Source organism: Eulemur rufifrons, chromosome 28 (assembly GCF_041146395.1).
Source record: "Eulemur rufifrons isolate Redbay chromosome 28, OSU_ERuf_1, whole genome shotgun sequence".
Classification (NCBI taxonomy): domain Eukaryota; kingdom Metazoa; phylum Chordata; class Mammalia; order Primates; family Lemuridae; genus Eulemur; species Eulemur rufifrons.
In genome coordinates this window covers 37,435,375-37,449,467 of record NC_091010.1, presented here as the reverse complement: position 1 = coordinate 37,449,467, position 14,093 = coordinate 37,435,375, and the positions used below count along the sequence as shown (strand labels likewise).

Genomic DNA, 14,093 nt, shown 5'->3' with positions numbered 1-14,093 from the left:
AAGTCCCAAACAACAAATACTGGCATGGATGTGAAGAGAAAGGAACACTTATACACCGCTGATGGAGCTGCAAACTGGTACAACCTCTATGGAAAATGGTATGGAGATAACTCAAAGAATTAAAAGTAAGACCAACCATTTGATCCAGCAATTCTACTACTGGGTATTTACTCAAAGGAAAAAAAAGCATTTTATAAAAAAAGACACTTGCACTCAAATGTCTGTAGCAGTACAATTCACAATCGCAAAGATGTGGAAAACAACCCAAGTGCCCATCAATACATGAGTGGATTAACAAAACGTGGTATATGTATACCATGGAGTATTACTCAGCCATAAAAAAAATGGTGAACTAATAGTAATACCTTTTGTTAACAACCTGAATGGAACTGGAGACCATCCCCCTAAGTGAAGTATCACAAGAATGGAAAAACAAACACCACATGTTCTCACTATTAAATTGGAAGTAAATGATTAACACTCATGTACATACACTAGTAAAATTCAATGGAAATCAAGCAGGTCGGGTGGGAAGGAGGATGGGTAAATTCACACCTAACAGGTACAATGCACACTATTTAGATGATGGACACACTTAAACTGTGAATCAAACTGTACAAAAGTAATTCATGTAACCAAAACATTTGTACCTCTGTAATATTCTGAAATAAAAATTAAAAAAAAAAAAAGGCAGTAATCTGCCAGAAAAGAACATTTACCCAAGAAATTCTGCTATGGAGCAGATGAAAACTGCAATGAAACAAAGATACATAGTATCACAAATTCCAAAGACTTACGAAAATAATTTTTCTTTACAAGAAAGCCAAAAGTAGAAAAAAAAGATATAAAAAAGAATATAGAAACATAAGCTGCAACAGATCCAAAAATGGTTTGGCGTTACCTAGTAAATTTGAAATGCATGTCCTATGATCAGGCAATTCTACCACAGACATACAACTTCAGAAATGTGTGCATGTGCCCCTGTACAAATATACAAGACTGTTCATGGCAACAATGTTCTTAATAGCCCCCAAATGAAAACAAACCAAATGTCTGCAAAGAAGATAATGATAAATTATTAAATATTCACATAATGGAATACTATAAAACAATGAAAATAAAAATTATAGCTACCTGCAGCATTATGAAGAAATCTTAAAAACATAATGTTGAATAAGAGCTGGGTACAAAAAAAATACATAGTGGGTGATTCCGTCATGTTAAGTTCAAAAACAGATAAAGCTAAACTGTTTATTGGGGAAAAAATAAACAATAAACTACTGTAATGAAAGCAAAAATAAATAATAACGGGTAAAATTTCAGAAAAAGAGAAAAATTTTTTTAATTATAAGAGGTAAGTTTGCTAAACTCTGCAAATAAATCTACAAATCTGGATGATATGGATAATTTCTATAGGAGAATATTAAATACCAAAACTGACCTCAGAAGAGACACACAATCTAGATGCACTTATTACACAGAAGATTTATACAAACTTGCAAAAAAGCTACCATAGAGAAACTTATCTAGTTCATGTGTTATTTCTTTTGTAAAGATTTGTCTGATGCCACTAAATCAATATCCTCCTTTGTGCACTACTATACCCTATACAGGTGGTCCCTAACTTATGACAGTTCAGCTTACAATTTTAACTTTACAATGGTTTTATATGCACACAAGGGATAACAAGGTTTCAGAAGTCCATAATCCTGAATGATCCATACTGATAACACTTAAGACAACAACACTCTCCTACCCCACCCCTCTGCCTCCACACCCCAGAACTGACCAGAATTTATCTCCTTTAATGTTATCAGAGGCCTGCTGTTCCTTCTTTTCCTAGAGTCTAAAAGTCAGAGCTTTATGAATGAAGAGGAAAAAAAGGAAATTAAATAGGCAGATAGGAATTGTAGATGAATTACTACCACCACCAGGGAGAACACAGAACTCAAATTCTCATGAAAACTGTTATAAAATAGTTACTAGGTCTCTGGAAAATCATTTATCTTCTCTGAGCTTTGGCTTCCTATAAAAAGAAAAATTTGGATCATACTAGCTCTACAGCCCCTTCCAGCAATAAAATTTGATGACAGGTTAAATAAGTTTTTAACTCAGTGGACCTAGAAATCAAATCACCATGGGAAAAATGTTTCCAAGAGTTTTATGAACCCAAACTATTTACAAGTAAGTGGGACCTATTTGAACATTTAATCTCTATTTAAGGAAAATTAAGAGTTAGTCACGAGACAGTTTATGTTCCCTAACTCTGCTTATTTCCTGAAAAGCTGCTTCAAGTAATAATAAAAAAAAAAAAAGCAGCAAACAGTAATACTTACCTTTGCATCATCTATGTCAAAAACATCACACCAAGGAGATTTAATACCTTTAATTGCCAAGTCAAATGAACAGGTGAAAAAAGCTACCTGAATTAAATCTGGAAAAAAAGAAAAGGTAAAACTTTGTGGGTCATTATTTTCTGCAATTTCTCAAAGGCTAAATAAATATCTGTAGAAACCCATGTGTGGCACAGCTTAAGAAACTGGGTATGTTTGGTTTGGCAAAAACAGTAGTTTCTTCCTGGCTATCAAAGAATTAAGACTTGCTCTGTACAATCTCAAAGAGCAGAATCACAACTATCAGGAAGAAACCATGAGGAGGTGTAGATTTCAGAACAATAAAATTAAGAAGCTTTCTGTAAATGGAAACTTTTTTCTGCTTTTAAAAGTAATTATTTGTTAAGAGTATGTTTGCCTAGCAAACCCAATAAAAAGTTTAACTCAAGGACTTGCTAAATAAAACATAACTTGATAGTTAATTTTAGAGGGTTGGAGGAAGGGAGCTAGTTATAAAGGTTTTAGAGCTAATATGAAAATTAGGAATAACAAAGTACATTCATTGAACAGTTGTTTAAATTATACAATTTATAACTAATAAGCAATAGCAAGTATAGAGAGGAGGATATAAAAGGGGAGAGAAGACTACAGAAGATAGAAAGGGAAGAAAGAGCAGAGTAAGGGGAAGGAGAAAGGCAAAATAGAGCCAAGGAAATTAACAAAGAGGAAAAAAATCACACGTTAATGAGGAAAAGAAAGGTTGGCGACAATATCAATTTTTCAAATTTAGCTGCTCAAGTGATTTAAGAAGTGGACTTCAGAAAAGGTTATTTGAGATTTTTATGCTAATTCACTGATTACGTTACTTTTAGATATATATGGGCATTGACAAGAAAGAATAAGGGAATGAGTGCTTGGGCTACAAAAGGTAGTCTTTGTCAGTAGCAAATAAAAACACTGCTGTTCTCTAGCCAATGGAAAGTGTGTGATATTTAATGTCTGTGTGTGTGCGTTTGAGAGAGAGAGAGAGAGAGAGAAGTCAACTGCAGGGGTTGCCTACATTGCTTTGATTTTTCTTTACCTTATTGCCTTCCCTCTTTCTCAAATGAAAATGAGACCAAAATTTACTTTATGTTACATGCACTTCACACTAGTTTTGAGTTTAAAGAATTCCCCTAAGGCGGGATATAATACAAAAATATATCTCATTGGGAATACACATAAAAGTCATTCAAAAACTTTGTTTATGTACAGAAGAGGTTTTATAATATCAATACCTAATATAATGTAGTGACATATAAGTATTATGTATGTCTGATGAAAGGACCTGGCTTATTTACACTCAAAGTTCTAATTCAGAAACTATGAAAGTCAGCCCAAATGCTGTGTTCTTTAACTGGAAAGGAGCTTTCTGGAAAAAAAAAAAAAATCAACAAAAAACTCTTTGAAGTATACGAAGAAAAAGCATGAGTGAAGGCTAAGGCTAAAAGACCTGACTCTGCCACTAATAATCCTGGGCAAGGCACTCTAGACTCTCCAGGTCTCAATTTCCCTGCCTACAAAATAGGGAGGTTAGGGCCAGGCACAGTGGCTCACGCCAATAATCCCAGCACTTTGGGAGGATGAGGTGGGAGGATCATCACTTGAGGCTAAGAGTTCAAGCCCAGCTTGGGCAACACAGCAAGACCACATTTCTGCAAAAAATAAAAATGTTAGCTGGGTGTGGTGAAGTACGCCTATAATCCTAGCTACTCAGGAAGCTGAAGTGGGAAGATCACTTGAGTCTAAGAGTTCAAGGTTACAGTGAGCAATGATGGGGCCACTGCACTCCAGCCTGAGTGACAGAGTGAGACACCGTACCTTGGGGGAAAAAAAAAAAAAAAAAGTAAGGAGGTTAGATATATGATCTCTGACCCATCTATTATGACCCTTCTGACTTTTGGTCAATCTTCTTTTGGAACCTCAAAAATATTTCAAGTGGATCAGAGATTTAAACATAAAAAAAAGAAAAGAAAACAATGGGAAAATATAATCATCTAGGGGTAAGACGGGATTCCTAGGCAAAATGCAACACACAGAAGCCATAATGAAGAGAGAGATATGGCCATTTAAAAGATGTAAGCTTCTGTACCATAAACCTAAAAGATAAGCAACAAGAAGCAGAATTCACAGATATATTTAATATAGCCACAATACATAAAGGGTATCTATGATCAATAAGAAAAACATAAAAATAACCCAATAGAAAATAGACAAGGTTATAGAGGCAATTCTCAGAAGGTATGCAAATGTCTAACACATAAAAAGATGTTCACTTCAAAAGTAATCAAAGAAATGCAAATTAAAGCCAGATATCATTTTTTTTTTTTTTTTTGATACAAAGTCTCACTCTGTCACCTGGGCTAGAGTGCCTTGGCGTCAGTCTAGCTCACAGCAACCTCAAACTCCTGGGCTTAAGCGAGTCTCCTGCTTCAGCCTCCCGAGTAGCTAGGATTACAGGCACACACCACCACACCTGGCTAATTTTTCTATTTTTAGTAGAGACGGGGTCTCACTCTTGCTCAGGCTGGTCTCGAACTCTTGACCTCAAACGATCCTCCGGCCTCAGCCTCCCAAAGTGCTGGAATTACAGGTGTGAGCCACCACACCACGCCTGGCCATGATATTATTTTTCACTAATCAAACTGGCAAAGATTAAAATGACTAATAATATCCAGTGTTGGATGATATATGGGAAAATGAACATTCTCATATATTGATACAACATAATTGTTCTCTATACCTTAGAGAACAATTTGGAAGTATATATCAAGATATAAAATAATCATGCTTGTTAGCCCAGCAATTCACCTAGTTATTTATCTTATAAACTTTCAAGTGCAAAAAACAGACTAACAGAATTAAAAACCAAGAAAAATTTCAATGGGAAAATGGTTTCCTATAAAAAGAATTTGCACAGTATTAGCTACAGCCTTTTACAGCAGTAAAATAAATTCAATGATGGGTTAAATAAGTTTTAACCAGCATTGACCTAGAAATCAAATCATGTATCATATGAAATAACACAACTTAAAAGAATGAGACAGATCTGTATGTAAGGCAGATATATTGTTCAGTAAAAATAAATTACAGAAGATACACATAGCCTCACCTCTCTACTTTAAAAAAAGGGTACTTAAATAGCAAAAGTATACACTGAGCAGTTATTGTGCCACTGTAGTAAATGCTATGCATGAACTAGTCTCATATAATCATTGCAATAATCCTGAGGCCAGGCATAATTCCTATACCCATTTTACAGAGAGGGAAACTGTGGCAAAAGTCAGTTTTTCAATAGGATAGTAGAGTCAAGATTCAAATACAAAGGGTCCAATTCTAGAATCCATGATTTTAACCACTCTGTTTATATTGCCTCCAAAAAGAAGTTGCTCTCACTGGGAGGCTGAGGCAGGAGGATCACTTGAGTTCAGGAGTTTGAGACCACTCTGACCAAGAGCAAGACCCCATCTCTACAAAAAATAAAAAAATTAGTTGGGCATAGTGGTGAGTCCCTGTAGGGGACTACTATGTCCCAGCTACTAGGGAGGCTGAGGCAGAAGGGCTGCTTGGGCCCAGAAGTCTCAGGTTGCAGTGAGCTACGATGATGACACCGTACTCCGGTTGGGTCAATGGAGCAAGACTGTCTCAAAAAAAAAAAAAAAAAAAACAGTTGCTCTCAGTTACCCCATCAGTAAAACACAAACAATCCTTGCCCATTCAGAGATTAAAAATAGTTCTTCAACAACCTCAATGCCCACTAACAGAATAATAGCATAGCTATACAATACCTAAGTTTAAAATGTAGGACTAGAATTATAAACATTAAATCAAAAATGCAAAGTTGCATAAAAATCTAATTTCAGACTGACATATACTTTAATATTCTTAAAAGCTTAAAAATCTGCAAAACAACATCACATTTGTGTATAAAAATTGGCATAGGATGATTTAAATGCTCAATTTATGACAATGGTTAACTCTGGTGAGAAAAAGGGAAAAATAAGATCCAGGAATAGGACCAACAGACCTCAATTTATCTAAAGGAACTAACTGAAACATAATATTAAAATTTGGTAAAGCCAAGTTGTGGGTATACGAATGTTCATTATATTTGCTTTTACTCTTAACTACATGTTTGAATTATTTCCCAATAAAATAAACAATTTTTAATGCTCCACAGGTGACTCCAATGTATAGCCAGTTTATGAAGGAAAAAAGATTCAATTTCAAATGCTAGTCTAGGTTTTTTTATTTTGAACCTTAAAAAATATCCAGGTTCCATGATTGACAGATTCTACTCTACTTTCATTTTTTCCCCCTGAATATCTAGTTCCAGTCTTTTGGAAATTAATTCATGATATAATGAAATCCACAATCTTTGTATGTAGCTTTGTCAACATCTGCCCTATGGATTACAAATTCATAGAAAACAGGAAAAAAATCTTATTTTCTTAATTTCCCATTGCTAGCTGACTATGTGCCCTGGTTTTCCACCTGTTTTCCTACCATAATTATTAATAGTGTTCTTTGCTGGGCCAGTGGCTCACACCTGTAATCCCAGCAACTTGGGAGTCTAAGGTGGAAGGACTGCTTGAGGCCTGGAGTTTGAGACCAGCCTGAGCAACATATCAAGACCCCATCTCTACAAAAAAATAAAATTAGCCCGGTACTGTAGCATGTGCCTATAGTCCCAGCTACTCAGTAGGCTGAGGCAGGAAGACTGCGCTCAAGTCCCAGAGTCTGAGGTTGTAGTGAGCTATGATGAAGCCACTGAACTCTAGCTGGGGAAACAAAGGGACACCATGTCTCTATAAATCAATCAACCAGTAAAATTAAATTTGATTTAAAAACAGTGTCCTCTTTCATACTCAAAAGCATCCCAATTTAGATGATAAATTGATAAACTGCAGTTAACCCACCTACTGTAATACATTAAGACAGATATAACTGCTCATTTTCTCAGCCTCTCTGTATAAAAGACTCAAAAATTTGTATTAGTTTGTTTTTGGACTTTGTAAAACTTATTCCCTTCACATTAATGTGCACTTTTGAACTGCTTCAAAAGCTAAGAATTTATATGCTTTTCCCATTTGTATCACTTTATGAAGAGGAAATCCTGAAATGATTTTTGTTTTATAAATAATGCTTAGAATTGAGGCTTTATATACTATACTCTACCAGAACATAGCAAGAATCTTGTACATTAATTTACATACCACTCAAGAATAGGCATCTAAAAATTTCAAGCATGAGGTGTACGATTTTCTTGACCTAGAACATATTATTTTCTTAATGTAAATTCAATTGTGGGACTTTCAAAAGAAAAAATTTTTTTCCTTATTTTTTGTTTCCACAATTCAAAATTATTTAAACCAGAAGTTCAAATAAAAGATAACAGGTATATTACCTGCATTTAAATCATTTACTGGTACTTTCAAAGTAGTTGCAACTTTTTGTAAAATGTTCTGCATTTCTGGTCCAGTTTTGAAGGCTTCCACATGATAAAGAGCTGTAGCATTCCTTTCTACTTCAGCTAAAAATTTCTCACAATGATCAAAGAATCTCATTAGTTTATCATTAATTTTTGGAGGGCCACACTCCATATCTGAAAAAAAAAAAATTACATATATAAATCATTGACATAAATGACAATTTCAAATTATTGAAAATGTTTTAAGTGGGAAAAATGAACACTAACATTCTATTATCTCTATGTCTGAAATAAGCACATACTGATCAGGAAAGACATGAGTAAAATTTTGTAATGACTGTAATGTGTGAGATAATATGCTAGAAAAGACTAAAGAAACAAAGCACATCTAACATGTGTTAAAGCGATACTATACAACAAAGGTAACTGAAATGAATGTTTTCCTAAAGAAAACAAAAATTAGAATCAATAAGGAGAGTTCTGAAGGAATGTCATAAAAAGTGTGCAACTATGTTACCTAAGTACTGTTTCTATCAGGCACAGAAAACTTTAGAAAGCAAACTAAAAATAAGCAAAATTTCCAATTACAGGGTGAGAGAGATTTCAACAGATTGAAAGGTGTTTCCACTCTAAGCCAAAGGCGAGAGCATTTTCTCAATTAACTTTCCCAACCCCGTGTTACTTTACAAAAGACCTTACTTTGGACAAAAACTACTGACAACAGCACAAAATGCATTAATGCTTCAGTTCTACTGTGCTTCATTGTGTCAGGTGCTTCTGATTTGGTTTATCTTCTGATAACTTTCCCTTTAGAATATGTTACATTATTTTCCCAATTTGTCAACATTGGGAAAGCATTCACACTCATGCTTCAGCTACTGGAGTGCCTTTTTTTCAGTCATATTCAAAATACACATCTCAATCATCATTTCACCAATAATTTACGATGAAAAGAACACTAAGTATATCATTTTTGTACACAAGAGAAAACCAAATATAGTTACACCATTTTACTTTGGACATGTGTGTGAAATAAGATATATAAGTGTATCTCCTGAAATGGATAATTTTGCCCACTTTAATTGCAAATTGGATTACAGTTCTTAGGAAAATATCTTGACTAGAAAAATAAGCGAACTTTGTCATCTTTTTTTTGTGCCTTCAAAATACGATTTCCCAAGTGAGTCTTGACGTTTCATCCTTGTTACTACCTACCTATTGCTGCTGTTTAAACAGAAACAAAGGCATTGTTCTGTTTCTACAAAAATACAAAATCTAATTCGGTAGATGTTCTCAAAAGACCAGATGTACATAACCAGCAAAACAATTGTCTACATACAATAACGAAGAGGCTAGGAAAAGGGTTTAATCTCAGAAACTAAAAATGGCGAGAGGCAGGCTTATTCTGAACCGTGGTGTTTGATCCCTAGCTTTGTATTCTGAAACAAATGCCAATATTCACAATGCCATCTGAAGACAAAAATTCATTCATTCCAGGAGGTCACTACATATACATTATGCTATGTTAAAGTATGTTCTACTTTCAACATTCAATTAATTTAACAGATTTATGGGGAATTTTCACCCATGATAATGAAAAAAAGCTATAATTAAAAAAGCACAGTTCAAGTAACTAAACACAAGTCAGCCAAATGAGTTACCCACGATAACATGACCAAAGTCAGTGGAGAAATTCCTTGCAGATGGTTTAACTGTTCAATTGCTATAGGAGAAAGGACAAACCAGTCTACTTCCAATTTGTTTTTCACTTGGGCTTTGAAGCTAAATGATGTTTCACATTTCAGGTCTGACCTTAAGCGTGATCAAGAAACTATTAACACCTGTTCATCTCTGTTGCACAAAAATACTACGTTTTTATTCTTAACAGTACGTTATTGGTCAAATGGAAGCTATATAGTACAACGGTTAAGAGAGTAAGCTCTGAATCAGATTTCCTGGGTCCACAACTACCTGTGTGAAAAATGGGCAAATTATTTAGTGTTTTTGTGTCACAATTTCCTCATCTGTGAGATAGGAGGAAAATACTAACAATTCAGAGAGTGGTTGTAAGGATTTAGTAAAATAAATTTGAGGCATGCCTGGCACATAATAGGCATTAAGTGTTTGCTATCATTATCTGTGACATTAAAACATTTTCTAAAGGAAAATCCATTTTGGGAAAACAGAAGACCTGGATTCTGGGCCTGACTCTAGTTCTCAAACTAGAGAAAGACAATTAAGGAGGCATACTCTTGGGCTCAGCTTCTTCACCTGTGAAATAAAACGGCCTCACTAGATGACCTCTCAAATTTTGAAAAAGTATAATTAATGGAATAAATGAGTAAGGTATTTTGTGTGACCATGAACCACACCTATAATGAGGGAAAGGCCATAGCAAATTACAAGAACAAAACAAGAAAAAAATCAGGGCATACAGAAGACTTGAGAGCAGCTTTCTAAAACAGGGTGTAGGTCCAGAACCATCTTCTGAAAAGGTTGATAAATTTTAAAAAACCCAACTAGTACCAGAAGCAAAGCCTGAGGAAGAAAGTTCTAGATTCCATTTTTTAAAAAGTGCACTCAGCTGTAAAACTAGCTGCCAGGGAAGGGGGAAGGGATGGGTTGGCGCTCAGAGGCAGCAATTCAATTTGGAAATGGGAGATCAAAAAGTGCGAGAGAGACCTCCTGTCTTCTTTCCTGCTGGACCCCAATGTGTACTACAGCATGCACTATGTAGAAGGCGCTAAATTTATACCTGATGAATGAATAAATGAACATATGTATGTGGGAAGAGAAAGAGCCAGGTCCGGAAGATCGCGTGCCCAGGCAGGACGCAGCCTGAGGGATGATGGATTAATTAGGAAGAGAGGAAAAGTGAGAAGCTGGGGTGGGGGAAAGAAATCCAGGGTCTGGGAGAGGCGGGAGAGGATTTAGGGAAGGGAGGAGAACCGAGGCAGGGCACTGGCCCGCCGACCTGGACCGTCACCTTCGACGTCGGGCGGGGGCAACCCAGGGTGGTAGTGCTGCCACAGCCCCTGCAGGAAGGCAGCGCCGCTATCCACGCAGCGGTGCTTGGAGCTAGTGATGAGCTGCAGGCGGCCATAGTTCTCCGGGCTGAAGAGGCTTGGGAAGAGCGAGGCCAGACGCAACGCCAGCTGTCGCATATCCTGCCGTCCCTTCTCCACTAGTTGCCCGTCCATCCAGTCCGCGTACCACAAAGGCCAGTCGGCCAGCGCGGCACCCAGGTCGCGGCTGCCGGCACTACCGACCCCGTCATCCCCAGGCCCGCGAGCCTGCAGCAGCCCGTGCAACTGCCTCAGCTTTCGGATCTGTTTGGCTGTAGGGTAGCGGGTGCCATGGCGAATGAGGGCGACCAGCTGCACCGGGGTGCAGGCCCCCTCCAGCAGCTCCGGGTCCCGCCACGGCGCCTCGGGACCCGACAGTAGCCCGGGGTTGACATCCTCATAGCGAGTCTTGGTGCCGAAGTAGGGGCTGAGCACCGAAGCCACTGGGTCCCTCGGCTCTAGGATAGAGCAGCGCACAAGTGACGGGAGCAGCGCCGCAGCCAGGGCCGCGGCGGGTCGTACGGAGGCCCAGAGGAGGCGGCGGGGTCCGCGGAGCATGGTGGGCTTCGGCCGCGGAGCGCAACGCGCCAGCTGCTGACGCCCCACTTCCGGGTCCGGGGGCAGGGGGCGGGCACGGAGGGCGCTTCCGGCCGATGCTGAGGGGTGGGACGCGTCTCTTCTGTGCAGAGATTGGAGAAGTCGCGGCGGCTGGCCAAGGCCCGTGAGTGCTGGCAGAAAGCTTCAGGGGACTCTGTGGCCCTGTGGCTCAAGTGGAGCTGGCGGAAAACCCTGAGGAGCTTGAGACAGCCACGGCTTAGGTGGAGCCGGCGTCGGCTGGCTCGGAGCGTGGGCGAGTTTCCTCTTAGCCGCTGCCTCAGGGGTTGACGCAAAGACTCCCCCGCTTTTTTTAGTTGTCTTGGGTGTGAAAGAATCCCAGGCTAAGCCGTAGCCTCCCAGCCTGCCAAAACAGAACTTGTTTTAACATATGACTCTCATATCACCACCTGTAGTCCGTTCTACTGTGTTTTTCAAAGTGTAGTCTCTGAACATCCGCTTAAAATCCACGAGACCGTGGTTGAAAATCCAAATCGCTGGGCCTTGGTACAAGGCACCTTTTGAAGCGCGAGGTTATTTTTTTCTTTTAGAGTTAGAAAATAAGCAGTATACAACAAAGAAAGGAACCTGAAAAGACGCTTAGTTCTGCAGGAATTTAAATTCTGAGTCTTTGGTACAATCTTGACCTGTACTACCAACTAACACCGGCATCAGTGAGCACCCTAAATGTTCTGCGTTTGTTGATCCCAAAGACTTAGTAGAGATGTAGCAATCTTGGTAACTTGGGCGCATTAGGTCATGGCCCGACAGATTTACTCCATTATTAAGTGTGAACTAATCTGTTTTGGAAGCAAACATGCTATTTATCACCACTGCAGGTCAGTATTCTCTCATGTACTTACATACTCAAATCAGCTGCTGGGTTTTTTGTAGGTGTTAAGCAAAATGTGTGACTGAGGCAAAGACAATCAATGGACGTTTATTAAGCCAGAAAAACGAAGCATTTATCCATTTCCTTAAAGGGGGGAAGGCATGTTGGAAGAGGGACAGGTAGGTGGTAAGATGAATGGTTACATTTTGGTGAGAGACTTCAGATAATGTCCAGTGAATCTGCATTTTACATAAGATAAGGTGATTGATTGTAGTAAAGGAAGAGTCAATTACGCCTCTGGGATCTCATCTTACCTTTGTTCTGCACCTGGGAAGATAAGCTTGTACTAATACCAGTGTGGAATTGAATAGGCTTTAGTTTTAGGAGCTAGACTTAGGTTACAATTGGCATATTCTTGTTTGTGGGAGAATATACATCTTGAAAGGTTTGGAGGCCAGCAAAGAATTTACTTATGAATGATTTGTGAGAGCAGTCATCCAGAGATGCCTGAAGCCTTTTGCCTTTGGGGTTTGGTTTTGACAAAGAGTTGTGAAGTAGCAGCTATTCATTTGGAAGAGGGTGTTCCATGACCCAGCTTCCAGGCTTAACTTTCCCTTTGGTGTAAGGAGTTTGGGGTCCTGAGATTTTTTATTTTCCTTTACGTAGGTTATCTCTCAGAATCTTTGCCTGACCCCAAAAATCATCAATCTGAATAATACCCTGGTTTTTTCACTTGAACTTCAGTTTATATGCCAGTTGGGAGAAGTATTGCAGAAGTCATATGGTGATCCAAATTCAGAAATTTGGACTGTTTTTCTAACTGTAGCTTTCCCTTCGAAGACATTATTGCCTTGCTCTTGGTAAGTCCATCAGCATCTTTACTCCTTTTGTCTTCGGTTAAGTGACTATCTAGTTCAGAGAGGCATGCGTCTAATGTTAACCAAGAAGAAAAGGATGTAAAATCAGGAATAGATTCTAACCCAAATTGTGAAAAATTTGAAATGTTCTATGCAGGAAATGTAGCAGCAGGAGCTGTGAGCTGGCTGTTTCCTTAATGCTGAATGGGTGTGGATGAAGGAAAGTGGAGTCCGACCGTCTGGTCAGCAGCCCGAGAAGTTGAAGTAAACAGCCATGTCTCCAGTGACTGCAGTCATGTAGGAGGCCTGGGAATGTTCTTTGAACAGAGCATTCTCAAAATAAAGAGATTGGGGAGTAAACGGCCATCTCTTTCCTGCCCTTGTTCCCTCTTGAGTTATACTAATAAAAGCAATGTGTGCACCAAGGATTGGGGCTCTTTGCTCTTAGAAGCATGGAGTCCCCGGCGCCACTTACCCTGATAATTGGCACTTTGTCTTCATTTCTGCTGAACTGCTTGGTTTGGGATTGCCTGTGCTGAGCTGGACTCAGCAGGAAACCATCTTTAGGGCAATAGATACTCTTTTTGATATGCCTTTTGTAGAATGTTAATGCCTAAATATCCATGGCCAGTGATTTTTTTTTTTTTTTTTTGCTGAACTTTGCTCAAATTAGTATTTAGTGAATATCCACCCCCCTCTGTTTTAAACTCTAATGTTTGACAGATTACACCCCTTTAGTAGACTTGTGCCAGGTGCATCTTACTATGTTTAGCTTAATATATGTGCTTAATAATCATCATCTCTCATGCCCAATGTTTTGAGTCCTCAGGAGTAACAAGTCTTCCGAAAGGCATCATTCACTTCTTCCTAATGAAGCAATCTTTAGAGACACTACTCTAACTACCTACAAACCCATGGCACACATTTTATACACTAAATTTG

At 38.5% G+C, this 14,093-nt stretch overlaps 1 protein-coding gene and 1 long non-coding RNA gene across 3 annotated transcripts in view; one reads left to right on the top strand and one right to left on the bottom strand.

The window, feature by feature from the left end:
- MINPP1 (multiple inositol-polyphosphate phosphatase 1) overlaps positions 1 to 11,530 on the bottom strand; it is a 35,899-nt gene extending 24,369 nt beyond the window's left edge. Inside the window, exons 1-3 of one of the 2 annotated variants that reach the window (XM_069459965.1) lie at positions 10,790 to 11,530; positions 7,780 to 7,977; positions 2,337 to 2,434 (exon numbers count right to left, since the gene is read on the bottom strand). In XM_069459965.1, coding sequence (XP_069316066.1) covers positions 2,337 to 2,434; positions 7,780 to 7,977; positions 10,790 to 11,426 — 933 coding nt within the window. In that variant the 5' untranslated portion in view covers positions 11,427 to 11,530. The remainder of the gene's footprint in view (positions 1 to 2,336; positions 2,435 to 7,779; positions 7,978 to 10,789) is intronic. The other variant, XM_069459966.1, reaches the window with a different exon arrangement.
- LOC138376025 (uncharacterized) overlaps positions 1 to 14,093 on the top strand; it is a 62,726-nt gene that overhangs the window by 38,140 nt on the left and 10,493 nt on the right. The gene's annotated exons all lie outside the window — the stretch shown is intronic.